General features: G+C 43.5%; 2 protein-coding genes across 2 annotated transcripts; both read right to left on the bottom strand.

The window, feature by feature from the left end:
• Positions 1-247: 247 nt before the first annotated feature.
• Positions 248-2,879, bottom strand: LOC128440607 (lysophosphatidic acid receptor 6). The gene is made up of 2 exons (XM_053423360.1): positions 2,303-2,879; positions 248-1,962 (listed from the first exon to the last, which is right to left on the bottom strand). The coding sequence occupies exon 2, from the start codon at positions 1,959-1,961 to the stop codon at positions 876-878; it is 1,086 nt and encodes a 361-aa protein (XP_053279335.1). The 5' UTR covers position 1,962; positions 2,303-2,879; the 3' UTR covers positions 248-875.
• Positions 2,880-10,587: 7,708 nt separating this feature from the next.
• On the bottom strand, positions 10,588-21,332 carry rcbtb2 (regulator of chromosome condensation (RCC1) and BTB (POZ) domain containing protein 2). Its single transcript, XM_053422642.1, has 12 exons — positions 21,096-21,332; positions 19,677-19,811; positions 18,838-18,988; positions 16,363-16,529; positions 16,127-16,285; positions 15,301-15,408; positions 15,046-15,188; positions 14,683-14,873; positions 13,998-14,124; positions 12,505-12,644; positions 12,270-12,400; positions 10,588-12,153 (listed from the first exon to the last, which is right to left on the bottom strand). The coding sequence occupies exons 2-12, from the start codon at positions 19,800-19,802 to the stop codon at positions 12,013-12,015; spliced, it is 1,584 nt and encodes a 527-aa protein (XP_053278617.1). The 5' UTR covers positions 19,803-19,811; positions 21,096-21,332; the 3' UTR covers positions 10,588-12,012.
• Positions 21,333-22,056: the final 724 nt, after the last annotated feature.

The raw sequence follows: 22,056 nt of genomic DNA, 5'->3' as shown, positions 1-22,056 counted from the left end.
CTGTGAAGAGTCTGTTCCTCTCACTTCCATTTACAAGGACTTCCTCTTCTCCCTCGCTGTTTGCCACACAGGAAGCTCAAGCACACAGACTTTCTACTTCCACTTCTTTGCCTCCTCATTCACATGCAGTTGTATTGTCGTATTGTGTTGAAATCCCAAGTCTTCACGTACTTTGTACAAGTCAACGTATGTGTCCCTGTGACAAACTGGCAATTTCCTCATTCAAAAGAAAAACATGTTTCATTAGTTTTAGACAGTACATGACTTTTATTCATTACTGTGGCATGAGTGCAGTATGTGGAAATCCATGTCAGTGCATTTAATGGGAATCGACAGTCTACAATGAAATGCAAAGGAGGCACTTCTGTGACCTACTTGTAATTCACAACAAAAAAAAAAAAAAAACACACAACACAGCCCTGTAACACTTAAAAGCTTGATATATCTTTTCTGTTAATTTAATAAAGACATTACTCTAAAGTTAGCACCACAGCTCACCATGGAAGTGTACAGATATACAGGCACATGTAGCTTTCAGTATCATAACCCTCCTGCTGTCCAGTGATCACATTCCCTTCCAGGTCACCGGCAGAGTAATTGCGTTTAACGCAATTTCCACAGGAAAAGGGGGAATTAATAAGTAGTAATAAATAAGTATTAAATCCACAGATGCGAACAAAGGGTCAGGTGTCAGTAGCGCCGCAGAGCAGGGTCTGTCAGTGACAGGTCCGAATATTTGCCCTGAGATGAGAAATAAGATAATACTTCTTTGGCAGGTGCTTGATAAAGCACTTATCCATTCCTGTGGTCTCGTGTGTTGGATTGTTTTTCCTCTGGAAACGTTTTTTTAATACCTGAGTGCAACAACAACCCGATCACACAGAAGACTCATTGTGAAAGACTTTAGCTTTTAGATTCCTCAGGCTGTGCTGCAGGTTGGAGCTGGTTTCTGACTGCAGCGCCTCGGAGAACTTGGCGTCATACGAGCGCCCGACCACCGACTTCCTCTTGATGGAGTTCTGGATGGTCTCTGAGGTGAAGTAGTAAACAATGGGGTCGAAGCAGCAGTTGGACACAGCGATGCAGAGGGCCACCGGGTAGATGGTCCGAACCACGGACTCCGCCGAGCAGCCCGCTAAAGTTTTGGTCCGGACCAGAGAGTAGAAGACCAAGTTGACATTGTAGGGGATGAAGCAGAAGCAAAAGATGAAGAGGTGAACGATGATCATGCGCAGGATCTTTGTTTTGTTCAGCTTCCCCCCGCGGCTGATGGTCTCGGGCTGACGCAGCGTCTGCAGCACCATGATGGAGCAGCAGAAGTTGAGCAGCAGCGGGATGAGGAAGCCCACCAACTCTATGAATATCACCATCTTGGACAGATGAGTTTTCCACTGCTTGGACGAGAAGTTCTCGAAGCAGGCGGTCTTGTTGTCCACCATGGAGGTCGACTGCAGCAGGAACCCCGTGGGGAGGCTCCCCGACAGCACCAGCACCCACACGGCGACGCACACTATCTTTGCGTTGCGTTTAGTCCTGAGCGTCCTTGAGCGAAAGGGGTGCACGATGGCCAGGAAGCGGTCCACGCTGATGCAGGTGAGGAAGAGCATGCTGCCGTACATGTTGGTGTAGAACAGCGAGACGGACACCTTGCACAGCGTGCTCCCAAAGGGCCAGTTCCTGTTGATGAAGTAGAAGACCCTCAGCGGCAGCGTGAAGACGAACAGCAGGTCCGACACCACCAGGTTCATCATGTAGGTGGTGGTCTCGTTCCTCAGCTTCAGGGAGCAGGTGAAGATGTAGATGGCCACGGCGTTGGTGATGAGTCCCACCACGAACACGATGCTGAACACCGCGCTGTACAGAGGGTATTTGAACTCATCGTTCCTGCTGCAGTTGGCCGAGTGATTCCCAGCCCAGGACGAGGTGGAGCTGCCAGGGAGGAGTGTCGTAGTGTTGTACATTCTGAAAGAGTGGAGGGATGAGGGGTGTCTGTTAGGAAATGGCTTTATAATGAAAAGGCCGCCCCACAAGGCGAAGAATCCACCATGAATGGAGAGAAAGGCACAGGACAGTCTCATAACAAAAAGATACTCAGGCCGTCAGCACAAAGATTTCTCCTCCAACTCAACCACATGATCCCCCCCCCCCCCACTTGTCTTGATGTAGTTATTTTGGGGGTAACCTCCTGTTGAAGAGACCCCTCCCTGGGGACAGAGCTCCAGGCTGGTGCGTCCTCCCCTCCCCCTGCTTTATCTCTCCACCCGGCTTCACCCCACGAGTTGAAGGCTGAGCTTAAACTTACTCAGAGGATTCAGCCACACAAACGTCCACAGCTCAGTCAGGGAGTCTCCAGCCACAGCAAGCTGAGGGAGCGGCGATGGTGATGGAACATCCACAGGGTCATGGTCCGTGTGGAAATGTCTTCATGGCATTATCCCTCCTCTTTATCAGCTCTCAATCTGGGGGGGGTTTCTTTTTGTCCTTTTCAGCTCCTTGTCCTCAGCTGTCTGCCTCGCGTCCTGACCACCATCCACAAGGCTTCTCCCCCCCCCCCCCCCCCCAGGAGCAGGAATAAAGCTTCAGTTGAACTCCTGCTTGGGTGAGTCTTCAGAGTTTCCTGTTTCCCCTCCTCTCTCTCTCCTTCTCTCTCTCCCTCTGTTTGTCTGACCGGCTGAGACACTCAGTATCTACAGCTCTCTCTCTCTCCCCCTCTCTCTCTCTCTCTCTCAGCCTCAGGGATTTTGCTCTGCACGCATCTCACTCAGGCCCAGTTCCTACTTCTCCTTTGTGCCTCTGTGGCAGACAGATTTTGTGCTGTGAGTTGGAGAGGCAGCAGCAGTGGTAGCTCCTCCCTCTGCCCCGGGTCCAACTCCTCCTCCTCCTCCTTTGTCTGCCCTGGCAGTTAACGAATCAGGCAAACAATTCATCAAGTCTCCACAATGTGCTCAGCAGATCCTGATGAGTTTAAAAACAAGCAGTTTTGAAGTGATCTCGTTTCAGCAGCAAGTGAGCAAACATGAGTCTGAGTGACGTCAAACATTATATAAGAATAATGACAAGTGCTTCAGGTTGCATGATGAAGGGACAACTTAATGTAGGTTCCAAACAAACAAAAAAACATCTTTATGACCTTTTCTATTTTTATCAAATTGAGTATTAAGTGTTCAGAGTTCTTCTCAAATTCAGACTTTTATCCATCAGGGGAAATCTTACAATAACATTATAGTAATATCCTATTTATTTACCTTTCTCTATTCTATGTGTACCATTTGAAATACATTTATAAACGCTTATAGCTCTTCCCTGTTTTCACATTTTAGTTGTTTTTATATATGTTTTGTTTTTTTTAAAAAGTTTTATACGTTGTATATTTGTGTTTATACTGTATATGTGGATAAATGACAATAAAGTTTACCTGACATGTTACAAAAAATATATCACAATGTTACAGAAAGTGGAAATTACACTTTATTTCTCCTGTGAGTCACGTCCCACACCTCCACAGAGTTTCCTAATATTCAATTGAGTATTTCTTTGCGTAAGCAGGCTGATGAACTGATGCAGATAACAAAAGTGACTTCCTTTTTGGAGGAAAATATACATGTACATGTTTAACTTCACCAAGGAGGTCACGTAGTTGCTGGTGTTTCCACGTGTTTGTTTGTTTGTGAACAGAACTACGGAATAAACACTGAAGAGATTAACACCAAACTATTTTACATTTTGGCACAGATCGGTAAACAGGGGTAGATCCAGGATGTCCCCCCCCGCTGCAAATACTTCACAGATCTTGATGAAGAAATAAAACCAGACATATTTTGGTTTCTTTCTGTTCGGGCTTGTTGTAGGTATATACTCTACTGACTCACACGCTAGAATTTATATTTATTTTAATCACTCTAGTTACTGTGCAGATCAAGTTATGAAACTTTATAAAAACCTATCGTCTAAACACAGTGAACTGCTGTAGGTTGTATCTTCCTCATAATACCTAACTTGTGTTCTAAAACAGACACAGGCCCTTCTATTTGCATCACAGCTGCTTTTACTTTCAATCGTTTTACTGCTAACACTCATGAACTTTGACTCCGGTGAGATTGTTGTGCTACTGTACAGCCTGACAGATGAAAAATGATTCAACAAATTGAGGGAAACCAGTTTGTTTTAATGAGTTGCCGGTTGACCTGTTTTGCCTTTATCAGTCAAGATGTCACAGGAGACGCAGGAGGTCAAAAGTACCAGAGACAGTCAATAAAACCCTTGCTGGGAGGTGCAGTGGGAATTGAACTGTCTCCTGATTGTTTTTGACTCCTTGCGTGGGCCGCCGCTCCGCGTCAGAGACGAACAGCGTTTTCTTCTGAAGGGGACACGAGACAGAACAGAGCACTTTCTCTATTCAGCGGTTTCTCGGCCGCCCCTTGTCAGTGCGTGGCCACAAGCTTTCTCCTCGCGGCGCCGCGTGAGAGTCGCATTCAACTTCTCCCTTTTAATAGAAACACTTCTCTTGGCGGTCAGCAAAAAAAAAAAAGAAAAAAAGAACACACTGGGGCTTTTGTGGAGGGTGAAGTAGCTTAGCAGGGAGGAATGTGAAGTTTATAAATAATTAATCTGAGACAACTTGAAAGATCTCTCTGGCTTTTTGATCGGCAGTTAGGCGAGGGAATACTGAGATGTGTGTGAATGTATTAGTGTTGGGTGGTTGTCACCCTTTCAAATAGGAAGTGCACCACACAGATGAGGGTTTCCCGGCAGCTAATGAATGCTTCTTTGGCAAATTAAGTGTTTTTCTGCCAAATTGTCTCTTTGAAGCTCACATTTTGAAAACAGCAAATTAACAGCATTTGCCGCGTTGCTTTTGAATGCTTTTGCCATTTGGACGAGACTCCACCGATACAGACATGTGCGTTCTCGTTCAGCAACATGACACGCTAATCCAGAGATGGTAGATTTTTCAGGACTTCACAGAGATCCCAACAATAGCCAAACAAATGAAGGAACAAATCTTCGCCTGGGGGGAATCAAAGAGACAGTGGGTGTTTAACAGCCAGTGTGCGCCCTCTCTTTGTCCGTCCACCACAAAACAAACACCATCAAGGCTGGGGCCAAGCGTCGGGAGAAAACAGAAAAACCTGTGCTATTGTCTTTGACTCGCAAAACAGCTCCATGCGGCACATAAAAACAAGCTCTTCACATGCAAGTATGTGGTTACTAAACAAAAAACATGTGCCTTGAAATCCCTGGACTGTTGCATTTCTCACAATGACAGGAAGCAGTCTGGCACCCCGCAAGGCCGGGAGCGAAGGCTTTACGAATACCAGAGAGAAATGCACGAGGAAAAGATAGAGGGTGACAACACCCGCCTGGGGGGGGGGGATGGGGGGGGGGATCGTCAATGGACGGAGACGGATTACAGAGGTGATGACGAGTCCGGACTTTGCAATCTGTGTTGTAAATGTGACTTAATATGGATTTAAACTTGCGAAACTTACTGTAAGAGACTAAGACCTCAAGTGACTGGGCATGCTGAGTAATGATGGACAGACAGACAGACAGACAGACAGACAGACAGACTGAGTAATGATAGACAGACTGAGTAATGATGGACAGACAGACAGAGTAATGATGGACAGACAGACAGACAGAGTAATGATTGATGGACAGACAGACAGACAGACAGACAGAGTAATGACAGACAGACAGAGTAATGACAGACAGACAGACAGACAGACAGACTAAGTAATGATGGATGGATGGACAGACAGACAGACAGACAGACAGACAGACAGACAGACAGACAGACAGAGTAATGATAGACAGACTGAGTAATGATGGACAGACAGACAGAGTAATGATAGACAGACAGACAGACAGACAGAGTAATGATAGACAGACTGAGTAATGATGGACAGACAGACAGAGTAATGATGGACAGACAGACAGACTGACAGACAGACAGACAGACAGAGTAATGATGGATGGATGGACAGACAGACAGACAGACAGACAGACAGACAGAGTAATGATAGACAGACTGAGTAATGATGGACAGACAGACAGAGTAATGATAGACAGACAGACAGACAGACAGACAGAGTAATGATGGACAGACAGAGTAATGACAGACAGACAGACAGACAGACAGACTAAGTAATGATGGATGGATGGACAGACAGACAGACAGACAGACAGACAGAGTAATGATGGACAGACAGACAGACAGACAGAGTAATGATGGACAGACAGACAGACAGACAGAATAATGATGGACAGACAGACAGACAGAGAGACAGACATACAGACAGACAGACAGAGTAATGATGGACAGACAGACAGACAGAGAGACAGAGAGACAGACAGACAGACAGACAGACAGACAGAGTAATGATGGACAGACAGACAGACAGACAGACAGAGTAATGATGGACAGACAGACAGACAGACAGACAGACAGACAGACAGACAGACAGACAGACAGTGTGACTTGGCAGAATGACACCGTGTTGAAGAGCCTTGGAGCCTGATTCTCTGACGTTCCCCGTGGAAGCAGAAGAGACTTCACGAATGTTTTTCTGGCAGCGACATACAAACCAACATTAATGAAAACAAGTGGAGGCAGCAGAACCCTGCAGAGCAGCACATGAAGCCCTGAGGCTCAGGAAGCGTTCCAGAGCTGCCACTGCTTCAAAAACTCTCAGGGAGTGGAGACCAGAGGCCCGACTCAAACCACACACAACTTTCTGAGGGAATAACAACATGGGAAATATAAGAAACAGGGTTTTATGTGAGAGAAAAACGAAAGAGAAGCTCGCGTCTGAATGAGCAATGAGAAAAGACACTTCATATTCTCACGCCTCTATTTTTAAACCTTGGTGCATGTAAAGTTTGATCTGGAAATAAAAAAAAAAATAGGGTCTTGACATTTAAAATAAGATAACCACGAGTCTATGCTGTGGGTATTTGAAAGCCTGTATTCGTGTGTGTGCTCCCCCACACGGCCCTATCAACTGAAGGCTTTGTAAAACAAACAGTGCCCACCCACAAACCCTTCAGCCTCCCCACACCGGACTGAATGTACCGTCATTTTAAAAAAAAAAGAGTTTTTTTTTCAACTCAGTGTCAACAGTGTTGAGCCGAAGCCCCCCCGCAGCCTGCTCAGTCAGTTTGATGGAATTAAACCACAAGCCCTTGGTTGATTAAAAGACTTCAACTATCAACTGAATGATCAAAGTGTTGAGATTTGTGTGTTTGTGTGACTCAGTACCGACAGTATCTGTGACCGTTAACAAGCAGACACTGAAAACTCAGAATAAGTCTGAGGGATGTTGTTCAGGTTTCTGGCATCAAAGGCCTGAACGGCGAGGTTTCACCAGAAAGACACCAAGTCGAGCACAAACCCTGAAATTGAATGAGGCTGCACCGAATTTCACAAACTCATATCATATAACCCAAACAACGCCTTATCTCACTATGTAAAAAAAAGGGATTTTTCTCTGACTCATCCTTCCTCAGAAATGTGGGGAAATCCGTCCGGTAGTTTTTGCCATAATCTCACTTATGAACAAATATACAAACCAAGTAACAAACAAACATACAGGAGTCGGAAGCTAAAGGTAAAACAAACTCTGAAAACCTCTGCTTTCATTCCCCTTCTCTGGTTTAAGCAGATTTGTATATGAATACATTGCATTTTCCCATTTCACCATTTAACTACATGTTAGTGCTACAGTCTAAAATCCCGGAAGAGCAGACCATGAGGCCACTGATCTGATTTTGTCCTGAGGATTATTTAAAAATAAGAAGCTAAGCTGCGTGCTTCAAGTCCATTCTGAGGCAGAGTCAATCCAGCCCTGATGGGTTCCTCAGAAACTCGAGGGCAGGAAACTCAAAAAAAAAAGGTGAAGTACAGCTTTGCACGTTATTCAGCAAGCGACGGGCATGTTGACAGGATGTGGTTCGATCACTATAATCTGGTCTGGAGACCAACCCGCAGCTGAGACAACTCCACGGAAGCCACAAGCCGGTGCTACCACCTGAGAAACGTGTCGCAGCAAAATATCAAATACACAAAGCACATCTCTCTGCAAGTAAGCCAACAACTTGCTGTCCACACAAATATCAACTCAGAGGCTGGTGCTTTGTTTCTTAGCTCCGATAATCTAGGAGAAATAAAGCTGGCAGACAATAAGGCAGAGTTACTCCTGATGGCTTTATTACATTATGGAATATAATGTGTAATCGGGTTATAGAAGATTATCAGCTGCCCAATTTGCCCCCCCCCCCCTCCCCCGCCCCCGCCCCCGACCTGCTGCAACATGTAAATGTTTCTTGCACACTGATGCACGTTGCTGCAGCTTTTACTTCCCTTCACGTTTACAAGGAGAATCAAAAGGGCGTCATTGTGATCGAATCCAATTGTAGTTTCGACAATATATGTTTTGGGAAATGGCGCCGGGAGGTTTCGCATGTGGCACAGCGCCAGTGGCAGTTGGCAGCTGTGTGCATTTCCTCATTTCCACGTGAACCCGTTTGTGTCAACTCTGTTTAGACTAAAACTTTTCCTCCAATAATGTCTTATCTCGACTGGCTGCCAAATCTGCATATACCAATACAAGGCCCCTACGGCTGCAGGGGGAAACCGTAGGAGGAGAAATGAAATATATCTGTTCTCTTATGTCAAATAGTATTTGTGTGATAAAGGAAATAAAATGCCCTGTTTGTTTTCCTTGATGTATTTGTGTATAAGACAATAACCTTTCCTCAATTGGAAGCTCAGTCACCAGGGAACATTACACCGAAGCCATACGCTCATGAATTCTGGGAGTAGCCATGAGCTGGAGCCCAGTAAGTGAATTATCGTCTGCGAGCTGCTGATCTGGCTTTCATCACAATGTGCCTGACCCTCACAAGGCCTCTAATGTTTAGTTTCAGCTGAGCCTCTATCAAGATATAAAAATCTGTTTTCTGTGAGACTTATCTCGTATGTTGACTGTGAACTTGTTCTGACAACAGCCTTAAACTTCCTGCGACCGAAATCACACAGAATGATGTGAAACTCGGAAGTTGCACATCAGGAAACAAAACGCAGAATTACTAGAGCTTCGGCTTCCAGGGAGATGTTCAAACTAGACATGATGTTTTTCACATGTTCACATTTATTGCATTTAAATTGGATAAGACTATTATACACGTTTTTAAAACAGGAGATTTTGCAAGCTTCATTTGCCTGCGGTTAACGAATAACAAGTGTTTCTCTCAGTTGGATATGCATGGTTCAGTTAAAGCAGCATTAACATGCAGTCGAGTGCTGAGTTAGTCTTTTACAGAAGGCATTAGATAACAGGGGGCAGGTGTGAAAACCACAACGTGTGCTCTGCAGGAGTTCAGCACAGAGATGCACGAGTATGAAAACAAATTCAAGTGCTACACAGTCTAGGTCAGGGTTTCCCAGGGGTCCTTGAGGGGGTTGCAGGGGGTCCCTGGAAAGGGAGGAACCTTTATTTTCACTATATTGCCATCCATATCTAACACACTGACTATTTTGGTCCTGAATTTCATACACAAAAAAAAAAAAAAAAAAGTGTGTCGAACGTGGTGTAGTCAGTGTCAGTAAAAGGATCCTTGAGGTGCAAAGGTTTGAGAACAACTTCTGTAAGTTACCCTTGACGTTACATCAAAACAAACATGACCATATTCCCACAGATAAATGACTTATCTGGAATCCTATTCCACAGTAATTTCTGCTAAGATAAATCACTATGATGAAACCCTTTTGTTAGATTGAAGCCCAGCTGTATGAGACAGAGCCGATCACAATCAGGCAGCAATTATCTTCGGATTTCTTGAGCTGAACAAACACTTGCAGGAAACTAACTCTGAACTGGATTCAAACCTGATTGAACTGGAACTTACTTCCCCCTTAAAACATCAAGAATTGTGAATAAAATTGAATAAAAAATACCTGGAAATCAATCCCATAATTTGGCAAGAAGATACAAATACAATAAAAATGTTAATAAAAATAAAATATAAAAATATGCTAAAATAGTGACTATTTATTGAGCCCTGTGGCTAAGAAAAGGTAAATCGGTAAATCAATTTTCATTGAGGGGAAAATTCTACCTGTATGTTCATATCTGGAAATATTTTGCATATTAGATAATGAATAAAGACATGAAAGTACAACCTACAACTGCCAACAATCCGTCATAAGAAATCAAAGTGGTGGGAAATGCCTTTGGGTTTATATCATTGGCATCGAAGGATTATGGGAAAAAGACGCATAGGCTATAAATTTGATGGAGAGACATGGGAGAGGAATCCTTTCCAACAACAAACAGATCAAGAAAAGCCAGAGGCAGTTTTACTCTAAATAAACTACTCACATATTTAACTCCAATAAGACTCATTGAAAGTGAGACTAATCACTCATGTTGTTTATGTTGTAAATGTGACACAGAAGAATGTACGTAGATAGATGTCTTTATGGAGCAATGCAATATTTTCTTCACCAGTTTAAAGTGTGTAAACATTCACGTCGAGCTCATGATGCAATAAACAGACCAATACAAAAATAACACATACATCAAATTATTCAGTTTTTCATTTTATTACCTTTAGACCGTCACAGCTGAAAGCATTGTACAGAATGTTTCATACAAAATGACAGCGTAGGCTTTTTTTTCATATTTTTTTTTACAAATTATCAAAATATTCCAAATAAAAAATAATAATAGTTTGCTTGTTAGAGAAAAAAGTATTTTGTTACGATATTTAGACACATTTAGGAATTTTATATGGAATTATGTGGTAACTACATACCTGGTATATACTGGGCTATATTCAACGCAGTCACAGTTGGCATTTAAAAATAAGCTAATTTCCACAAAGTGCTACCAGGCGACAGATATTAAGAAACCTCTCGTAAAAAGAAGCAGAAGTTTGATGCTAACATATTCAAGATTTAAAAAAAAGAAAAGAGAACAATGCCCACCAAACTTCCGTAAACAAACCAAATAGCGTAAATCAGTTGCATCTACAGCGTCGCATCATCGACAGGCTACACAATAAAAGCTTGTGTAAGTCAACACAGTTTCCAGCTGCACACAAAGGGTTAATCTGAAAACAGGTTGACGCGCAGGAGGACGTCCTTATCTCCGGTGAAGTGCAACTGACTACACCTTCCTCTATCAGTCCTCTGACGGTCGACCAGAGCAAATGTCAATACATTAATCCAACGGTAACGGAAAGTTCGGATGGCAAAGGTGAAAAACTACGATACAAAACAAACGTGGCAAAGTTTAACAGTGACTTAAACAAGAAATGGGTTTTGTTGATCAGATGCAAATTATAATTTTTCAGGAAAGAAAACAAGTTGAAGTTTGTAAAATAGAACAGCAGCTTGTTTTCCCCCCTCGTTAAAATCTACTCCTCAATCTGGAAAAAAGGCTTCAAAGAAAAGCAGCCCAATGTGAAAGGTCAAGTCCTGGCTGACGCGTTGGTTTCCGATCACTTCCTGTCGCTGCTGATCACACATTGCGTGCACTTAACTACCTATTGATCATTCGCTTTACTTCCTGATGCAGGGCTGTGATCTTCAAAGCAACAAACCTCGGGTGTTGCAAAGATTGATGCCGTGACTTGACGTGTCCTGTCTGAGCTGCTCACCGATGCACCACATCAGGCTGGTGACAAGTGTGATCAAATAAAATCTGATACTGAATCAGCCGAGCGTTTAGTCAATAACACAAAGGTGACAGAAGGACGACCACGCTGTCTGCTCGGGACTGAGGTGAGTATTTACCCAGAGTGCAGCCGCTGTGTGTGGCTGAGGTGAGGCCAGTCACACAGAAGCATCAGCTAGAGGGGGGGAAACCTTAAACCCTTTGCCCCTCCAGTGTTTGCACCCCCGGCCACAAGGCTTTGAAGCACTGATCGGTCTCCTGTTTACTTTGGTCTAGGGTCGACCCTGCAGACCCGGGTGAGCTTCAACTAGTCACTACAGGGGCAGCCTAGTCAGTTTTTGAAGGCCCCGTAGCGGCTGGCTTTGCTAATGAAGTTCTTGAGCAGGTCGTGGTCCATGTCCACAAAGGCCTGGGTCTGCGTGACAGCTGTGAGGTGGTTGACGCAAAACTTGAAGCAGAACTCCTCCAGGTCCTAAAAATGAAGAGGGCCGTCTTGTCAATGCTGAGGGGTATAACCGACTAGCTACTGTGAAGGCAAGGCACCCACCACCATGGTGTCTGACTGTGTGTCAGTGGCTATGAGCTTACCCGCGCCTCATACTTGACAGCAGCAGAGAGCAGGGTGATGGCGTTCTCCTCGGCGATGCCCCTCTTGATGGTTTCCTGGCACAGCCTCTTCAGCCTCGTCTCTCGGTAGAAAGTAGCCAAGTCCAGCAGCCCTGTGAAAACAACACGCGACACACAAGTGAGTCTACTCAAGACTTATGCACTGACTCCATTCCTGGTGCTCTCAGAGCGACTGGGATTGAGCTCGGGCCCTTACCAATAGCATCCTCTGGTGGCAGGTTGATACTGTCTGTGTAGAGGTACTCCAGAAAGGCTCTGTACACCAGGTATGAGAACTGGTGGACCTCTATGGAGTCCTCGTCTGTCTCATTGAGCAGTGAACGGAAATGCTCACACCTACAGCGGGAAGGAAAGCAGACATAATAAAAGGATGCAGACATAATGAGAGGATGTCATCAATAACAATTAGAAAATGATGCCTCTTTTACAGTTCTGCTACTTGTATTTTACCACTTTAAGGGGAAAACAATTATGAGACTTGTTCAGATTGATTAGTTTTAAGAGCCTAATTAGTTTATAAACTGTTAAACAGTAAAATAGCCAAAAATGTTGGTTACTTAAGCTATTTGAAGACATGAACCCTGGAAAATCACCCGGAAATCTGGTCCAGACATTTTCTAGTGTTTTTCTTTCACATGTGAAGCAGGCGGCTGCAGATAATCGGGTCAGTGTTGGGGTGAGGGGGGGGCTGTAGAGCAGCAGGGGGTAGGCCATAATGTATAAATTCCACAAAAGAAATAATTTTGAGTATATATGTTTACAGCACTAAAACACCAGCATCAGCCTTTATCACCCAAAGCTCATGAATCTCGTTGCCGGCTCCACTTCTCTATCCTGAGATATTTGTATTGTTTTTGTGATTTCTGACGTCTACTTGCTCAAACTGCTTTGATATGTAAAGTTTTCCTTCTCAGGACATGGTTGAATAAACCATCTCAAACATATCACTTGCATGGGATTTAGCCAGAGCAGGTTGTTTTCTTTCGCCCCACTGCTGCATATTCGTGTGATCATGTGCACCGTGGTTGATGTCGCAGACAGTCTGACTCCTTCCTACTGACGGTGCAAAAGAGCAAGCGACTGGAATGCAGATACTTTGTGTCCAAGTGTGGTTAAAAAAAGAAAAATGGGAAACAAAAGGTCTGTCTTCGCTTCCCTGTGACATTAACAGGAAAGACGAGGACACAATGTTCAACAGATGGCAACACAGGACTAGTCGGTTTATGGTGTGTATGTATATGTATGGTAAATTCTATAGCAAAATATTCACGATGCTTTTGTAGGTCACTAAAATTTTTTAACATGAGTGTTCAGTGTGGTCTATAAAGAGCACCTTAATCCCTCATGACCACGCTCAACCACTGAAAGTGATAAATACACTCATGTGACCAGAATGGAAAACACAGTCACGCAGAGATGAGCAGCACAACATCACAGACACAGTTTCTAATCCTATATAAGGATCATTATCTGCACCCAGGGTTTTTTGTGTGGTAATTCTGTGTGGGTGGGTAAAATTCAAAAACCAGAGACACAATAGCTGCTCTTAAAGTGCATGCGATTGAATGTGTTGTTTCGGGACATTTTGCTAGACCAACATTTTTAAACATTGCGATTTGATCACAACAACCAAAAAGCACTGGTTCAACATTTTCCCTTGTGACTGGACAGGGAGTTTGGTTTCTGTACCTGATTTTCAACAGGGCTTTGTGGACATGGATACACTTCCCATCAACCAAGAACTTCATGTCTGAAATCTCCGGGCTGTCAAACTCCTTCTTCAGAGACTGAGCCACAGTCAGGTAGTCGTCACCATCTGACAAAAACAAAGAAAACAAGTTTTGTTTTGTTTTTTCAAAGAAACCATCGCTTTATTGTGCGTTACGCCTTTTTTGCAGGCATGTAACAACTGGTGCACTTCTCTGTACAAATATCGCATTGATGTTGAATTGAAAAGATGAAAAGATAAGACTCTCTAGTAGATCTTTTGAAAAGGAAATTGAAGGCAATCATCAATCTAAATCGCTCCTTCAGTTGAAAAGGTTCAAATCAGAAAACTATAGCAGGTAACAGAGTGCTGGTGGTTTCAGTGGCTTGTTTGATAAACTGATTTTTCTGGAGCATGTCAAAAATAAACACCTCAAAGTGGCCTGTGTAGTCAGGTCGAGCTGAGATCACTCACTACCATGTATGATTGTTTGAAGTGGAGAGGAAACATATTTTCCTGTTTAGTTCCAGGAAATTCTAACTATAACTTGTGGCCATAAGAGGGGATGATTGCCTTTGAACAAACAACGTATAATACATTGTTATATAAAAATGTCTGTGTTCTGGGGCTCTTTAGTTTTCCTTTATATTCGTCCTCGACACTTACCTACTGAGAGGAGGTGCCACGTGACAGCAGGCGTGGCGAAGCACGCAAACACATCGTCTGTGCCGCTGAAGTGGGTGACGTGGGGACTGGCAACAGCTTGACCTCGACACTGACCCCACATCAGAACCTGCCCACTCTGGGTCTTGGCAGCTGACGTGTGGCTGGTGTGACACGCAGCCACCTCCACCATCCTAGTGACAACGATAGAATTCAAACTCTGAAGTGCTGCTGAGGTTTATCATGCAGACTGTGTGTTGACATATGTCCTGAAGGACTTTGTCATGAAGCCCTTGGTGACGTGTCATGGTGGCAGGAAGGTGGCAGGGCTATTTTTAGGCTGGGGGTAAAAAACAAAACACTTACCTGTCCTTGTCTGTGTTTATTTGCGTGGGAAGAGCTTGGTTACTCTTATTGCCTGTTCCCAGCTGCCCATACGAGTTGGCACCCCAGGCGTAAACCAGCCCCTCATCTGTAAGTGCCAATGTATGTGCATATCCACAGGCAACCTGCACATAGGGAGAAATTACTGTGAATGTTAACTCAGATAAATAGTCAGAAAAATATAGAGAAAGACTGAAAAAGAGAGAATTATTATGAAGCTCTGTTTTTGATTCTCACCTGGACGATGTTGACACCCTGAAGAGCAGCGATCCTGCATGGCGTCTGCTGATTTCCATTGTTGCCCAAACCGAGCTGCCCATTGCAGTTGTAGCCCCAACCATAGATCTACAAACGGGACAAATTCAGATCAATGCACACACTATGTCGAGGCAGTGTTACCTCCGCCAAGGAGGATTTCACCCCTGTCCATTGGTTTGTTTTCAGCAGGATTAAGTGAAAACTACTTAACAGAAACTTGGTGGAAAGATGGGACATGGGTCAAGAAAGAAACCATAATACTTTGGGATAGATCCGAATAAAATGTATTTAGGGGGTTGATATTTATGAGTGTATAATATGGTGCAGCTTGATTAAATGTAATGAGACGGTTGGGTCTTCGTGGAAGTATGCGCCCTACTGAGCGCAGTTCTAGTTAAGTGCAGAGTTTAAATAAATAATTTACTTTTTCTCTAAACTTTTCTCCTCACTTTCTTTTGGTAGATATATTTAAAAAAAGGTTTTTCCTGGAATAGTTACTCTGAAATGTCCCTATTTGCAAGAAACTCATTTCACTGTAAACTATGATGAACACTGTCTTTATGCATGAATGAGAGCATTAAATCGGATGAAATTAATCCATATCTCTCATAAAACGATGAGCCAGGCCTCTAATGTACAAACTGCTAAGCTCATGATTATCTTATGCTAAGCTGCAATAAACATTTTTATTGGCCAACCACTTAAAAAAATAGTTACGATTTGCTGACTGCCACAAAATTGACTTGCTGAGAGCAGTGATTCACTTATTCGTGTTAAAAATCTGCAGACTGATGTGATGCTTTACCTCTCCGTTGTCCAGAACAGCCATGGAGCAGAGCTGCCCACAGGCCACGTTAACCACCACTTTGTTCTGCAGGCAGCTGCTGACCCTCCGTGGTGTCGGCTGGTTGGCGGTGGAGCCTGAACCCACTTGGCCCGAGTTGTTGTAACCCCATGCATAGACCTGAACACGGAGATAAATATTGTCACAGTCCAAAGAAAAACACAGATTAAGCAGCGAGAAAAGTGAGGATAAATCACCTCTCCATCAGTTGTTCGGGCAATGGTGTGGTGGGAGCCACAGGCCACCTCTGTCACCCTCTTGCTCAGGAGGTTGGTGGACACCAGGGCAGGGGTCAGTCCATGGTTAGTGGTCCCATTGCCAAGTTGGCTGTAGCCATTGTGGCCCCACGCAAACACCTCTCCATCTACACACCAGCAGGCAATATAAAAAATTAACCACTGTGACAACATGAACAGATAAGAACCAGTCGACTTCACATAGATTACAGAAAAGCCCCAGTACAACTTTTAGTAGAAATTACAAGAGATCTAAATTTTCTTTAATTGGCATTTATTAAACTAAAATGTATTTGCAGAAGGAAAATAATCAGAACATATTATAACATTATGCCTAATGTGACGTACAACACTGATGAAGAGTTAAGAATAAGGCCCACTTCATAACCCAGGGGCAGGACCTGGAAAAGTAAATAAAACAGGCCCCTAACTGGTTTATCATGGGAATGAATCTGCTCACAGCCGCAGGAAAAGAATCCAGATGGCCACTAATTATGTCAAGCTACCTCCAAACCTTCGATAAGAGGCTTAATGGATGAACAAACCCATAACAACTTCATCCCATCTACGAGCCCGGTGGATTCTGAAGCTAAAACAAAAGGAACCATGGTGAAGTATCTATGACGTCAGTGGAAGGAGTTCACGGGCCATTGAACACCTCAGCGTGTGGCTCTGAATTCCACCGAACTTCCTGTCATTAGGGTTAGACATTAAGTCTGGCCGGTTACAGCTGCCCCCATCATCACTAATCAAAGAGTCCAAGGTGGCAAAGTGCAGGTTTCAGAGGATGCACAGAGACACCAATCATGGAAAATGCCGGACGTGTCACCACAAGTTCAGGACACAAGTGGACAGCTCAGTCACACAGTGGCACTGGCAGACAACAGGCTGAGGTTGAAGGGCATTGTCAGGAACAGACAGACAGACAAGGAGTTAGACCCACCCACTTCCAGCAAAAGGGAGAAAAAAGACTGAAGGCAGATGAAAGATCTGATCCAAGCCGAGGCCCGACACCTGGAGGAGGGAGGGTTACAGTAAAAGGCCGGTGGAATGTGGAATGTGGATCACAAGAAATGTGGACCATGTGCGATCAAAGCAAAAGATGACGTGCCCTGAACTTTGGAGACTGGAGCACTTCCATATCGCTGTCACGCTTTGATGGATGAGCTAAAGTCTTCCAACACTAGAGTGGAATGAGAAGGATTCACCGTGCGAGTCATGTGGAAAGAGAAACACGTTGGCGCACATATTGACAAGGTTCAAGACTGTGCTTTGCCAGGGGGGATACAGATGGCGACACGACAAAGTCCTCAGAGCGCAGGCTGACAACTCGGAGCAGGACAGATGGAAAAGAAAAACATAAGATACGTGAGACCAGTTCCATTCATGCAGTTCATTAGGAAGAGGAGACCACCGAGAAGACAGAGGATTAAGAAACTGGGGGGAAAAACTGCACATTTCTGTGGTTGTTCAAACATACCTAAGGGCTGATATAGCCATATGGTCTGAGGAGGCAAGAGGGAGGGAAAAGGATGCAAAGAGAGGAAGGCCACCAAGTACCAGGAACTGAGACAACAATGCAGTGTATATAAGGGGGGCAGCGCTGGCTATTTCCAGATGAATGCATAGGTTTCCACAAGTCTGTGTGGAGGATCCTCACAGCTCTGGGAATAGCATGAAGGGAGAGGAAGAGGTTCAAGAGGGGCTGTGGAAAGAGGCTGTTATTGATCCTGCACAAGAGAAGCCCCATTTCCAAAGATACCGAAAGTTAAAGTCACTTTCACACTTGCCATAAAGTAGATTTAGCAGTATGAATAATATTTTTTATTTATATCACTAACACCATATTGGCAATTGGATTTCTGGGAAATAAAAAGCTGTTGTTCATCTATAATATAGTGTATGTGAATAAATATCAACCTTATATAATAGGAAAACACTGATTGAGCCATTAAGGAGTCCAATAAGTACATCACATCTACTTTTTGATGCAAAACTGTGTTTATATATTATTTAGCTGCACCAGTGCCACTTGACATGTTAAAGAAAAGTTGAATTGAGGGCAACTGGACTTGGTTGTAGATACTGAAGAAGCTTCTTGATGAGGTGAAACATCTGCAGCCAAGTCCAGGCCCTTTCATTCCACATTCCACTGAACAGTTAAATTCTCGTGTACAGCCTCAACTTTTATATTTATTTATCAAAATATGTTAATTAAATCATTACATATTTTAATGTTAGCATTTAAACTGTAGCTACAGGTTAAATAAAATAACCCTGCCAGTAAAGAAACAGCGACATAATAAAATCTGACTTGAGACCTCTGCATGTGTCATCTTTGTCTGTCTGTGATGTTATTTCTCTGTGATGCCTTTCCTTTGCGTTCTGAGGGAAATTGCCTTCTGGGACAAATACAAGTCAACTGAACTGGATTACCTGCAGTAGCGATAGCCACATGTGGTCCCGTTCCATAGCTCAGGGACACAATTTTCTTTCCGCACAAGACATCAATCCTGCGCGGCTCAATAGTGCTTTGAAGATCTCCGAGCCCTAAACAGCCGCTGCAGTTGGTGCCCAGCGCAAAGACCTGCAAATACCAAACAGACATCACTGCTGAGATGCTTCTGATATTGAGAAATTATACATGAATGTGACATTCAGGTGTTCACTGACACTGACACCCCGGCACAAATATGGTGAGTTGACACATTGGGAGGGGACTAGATAGCAAAGTAGACTGGTGCGTGAATCAATTACAAATCATTATCAATTAATTGGTCTTGTCATCTTAATGGTCTGTTCAGTCTCTTTAATGTCAGAAAATAGAGAAACATGTCCATCACACCGTCCCAGTGGCAGTTTGTCATCTTTCCAAATGACAAACTGATAAATGAAAGTAATAAGTTCAACCAACATTCATTTCTACACCTCAATCATCTACCGTGAAATATAAACTAATTGGACTAAAGGGAAAAACAAATGAGCAAGGGTGGAAAGATGAGGCACCTTCCCACGGGATAAAAGTGGAGCTTGCTCAGGCATTAGGCCTATATGGCTAAAGATAGCCTCATTCTATCTGCTTATCCCTAGGCTTGGAAACCCCATCTAGTATCAGCCGGTGAGAACCAGAGGGAACTGAGGCTATTTTCTAACCACTTGCAGGCAGAAAATAATCAAACTGGTATTTTAAAAAAGGATGTTAAGTCGATTCTTGCTAATTGTTTGAATGTAAACAAAAAGATTAAAGGGAACCTGGCTTAAGGTCAGAGTGTTACCTCATCGTTAACGGTGACATAGAGGGCTTCATTCGCAGCGCTGCCAAAGACACAGGCCTGCCGGATAAGCCTCAGTTCCTCAGGAGGAAGGAGTGCAAACACTGGCCACTTCCCCACGTCCAGCATGCTACTCAGCTGTGAACGGAAGAGAAAGCAAAGTTTAACAGATGTCAAAATGAGTCATCGAGAGAATTTGATTGAGGCTAGAAATGTGGAACGTCATAGAGAGAAGATAAGAATTAAAATATGCTGGAAAAGACGTGTTGTGTGTTGTCTTCTTAATTCTTTGAAGCATTGTACTTTGAGGTATTCTTTGAAAGAATTAGTGATTTATGCTGGAAAGCAAAATGCTGAGTCACAGCCAAGCAGAAATATGCTGAAGTCGTTATGTTAAAAGCCATTCCCACTCCAGTTAATAAATCCTTGACTGCATACAAATCATTCTTCTTTTTAATAATACAGTGATTACAATAAAGTCTTGCAAAATCAGACCGGAGTAAGGTCAGAGTAGAATTTAATTTAAAAGAAAAGAAAGAAATTGGAAATTAAGTGCTGTCGAGTCTGCAGCAACAAATGCTTAATGTCAAAACTAGGTGGGTAAATTATCCACTGGGTTTTTCATATCTCAAAAAGGCACTCAGGGGCACAGACAGCAACTGGGCACAGAGTCCATCTTCACAGGCAGATTAAAACATGCACCAGTGTTGACTGGGATAAACCCATTAAACTGTGTTGACAGAGTTCTTTCCTCCACCATATCTGAAGCCTAATGCAATATTTCTGCCAAGAACAAACTCCTTTTTAATTCCCAATCTGGCTGTTACCAGATGTGCATAAAAGTTATTTGAAATATACTGTCTGTGTTTAATGGAGATGGTTTATCTGCTTGGCTCAGGTTCCCTTTTTCCAAAGATCAATATATGCTCGTAAAAACCCTACTCGTCTCTTGGAACACATTTGCTTCCTGCAGACTCAAGACTGTGAATGGCACTTTAAAATGGAAAAAGCCACAGAAGGGCCAAAACATATTAAATATCATTATGCAGAAGTTCTCTCTGTGATTCAGAGCATCATAGCTAACGAAGCCCATCGTTTCCTGCTCGGGTTGTGTCCCCGGCTAACCTGTAAACCCTGCAGCGGGTGCACCTCACTGAGCCACTAACACAAAGTTGCACTTAGCATTGAGCACGCAACACTTCCAATAAACAGGGCTGCAAACAGACAACAACAAAGATGAGCTAGGCGTGTTGTGCATTATAGCTCAAACAAGCTAACAGCACCACAAGTGAATGTGGCCGTGACATTAACGATGAGAGCAGTTCAACGCAACAGTGGGAAAAACAACACAACGCTAATTAACGTCAAAGCTAATTAACGTGTTGTTGTTGGTGCTCGCTCGCTTCAAAGTGTTGTAGTTACCTTTACAGTTTCCCTTTAGCGAGCGTCTCGTGCGCGGCGTCGCTTCCTGCTCGACAGTGACGCTGACAAGTCGGCCGTCAACATTATTGGCGAATCAAGTTGCTGGTAGAATCATGTCGGTTGTCATAACTTCACGTCAGTGGTTCCTGGTTGCTGCCTGGTGTCGCTAGCTTTAGCATTTAGCCGCTACATCGCCACCGACTGAACAACAACCGCACCTCCTCACTTCCTGTAGCCAGCTGCTGCGTTCACTGACAGTCGGAGATCGGAGCTTCTGATTATTATTTCCTATCTGCGTTCATAATTACAGTATGTCTAGTGTTTTCAGAGTGTGCGTGTGTGTATTCTAAGAATTACTATTACTTATTACTATGGTGACTTGTCTTTCTTATGGGGATAAAAATAAAGGCCAAAAATCATGAGACATTTTTTTTTAAGTGAACACATGTATGAGGTTAGGGTTAGGGTTAGGGTTAAGGTTAAAGTTAAGGTTAAGGTTAAGGTTAGGATAAGATTGGGTTTAGGTTTAGGTTAGGATTTAGTTTAGGTTAAGGTTAAGGTTCAGGTTAAAGTTAAGGTTAAGTTTAGGTAAAGATTTGGTTTAGGTTAGGATCAGGTTTACACTAAGATTAGGTTTAGATAAAGTCAAGGTACGTTTAGTTAAAGATTAGGATTACGCTTAAGGTTAGGGTAAAGGGTAAGGCTAGAGTAAGTCTCCAGCAAATCTGAGAAAGTAACAATGTAAAGTCCCCTGAAGTTAGACTGTGAGTGAGTGTGTGTGTCTGTGCGTGTGCATATTTATTTTTGTAAACTCTTCAGGAGTTTTTCCACTTTCCCACTGACCTTCTTAGGACCAGTAGACTTCAAAGTTTTCAAAACTCAGTCGTATTGAGGCAAAATGTAATTTCTGAGGTCCTGGTTAAGGTTAGGGGTTAGGCATGAATTGGTCAGAGGTTAGTGG

The sequence above is a fragment of the Pleuronectes platessa genome, chromosome 5 (genome assembly GCF_947347685.1).
Source record: "Pleuronectes platessa chromosome 5, fPlePla1.1, whole genome shotgun sequence".
Classification (NCBI taxonomy): domain Eukaryota; kingdom Metazoa; phylum Chordata; class Actinopteri; order Pleuronectiformes; family Pleuronectidae; genus Pleuronectes; species Pleuronectes platessa.
This window is presented reverse-complemented; position numbering and strand designations above follow the sequence as displayed.

What these genes read in the sequence shown, in the direction of transcription:
- LOC128440607 (XM_053423360.1), bottom strand. Translation starts at nt 1,961, where the DNA reads ATGTACAACACTACGACACTCCTCCCTGGCAGCTCCACCTCGTCCTGG.
- rcbtb2 (XM_053422642.1), bottom strand. Translation starts at nt 19,802, where the DNA reads ATGCTGGACGTGGGGAAGTGGCCAGTGTTTGCACTCCTTCCTCCTGAG. An exon ending in TGTGGCTATCGCTACTGCAG is followed by an intron (nt 16,530 to 18,837) that starts GTAATCCAGTTC and finishes GCTGGTGTGTAG; the next exon opens with ATGGAGAGGTGTTTGCGTGG. An exon ending in AGGGTGTCAACATCGTCCAG is followed by an intron (nt 15,189 to 15,300) that starts GTGAGAATCAAA and finishes CCCTATGTGCAG; the next exon opens with GTTGCCTGTGGATATGCACA.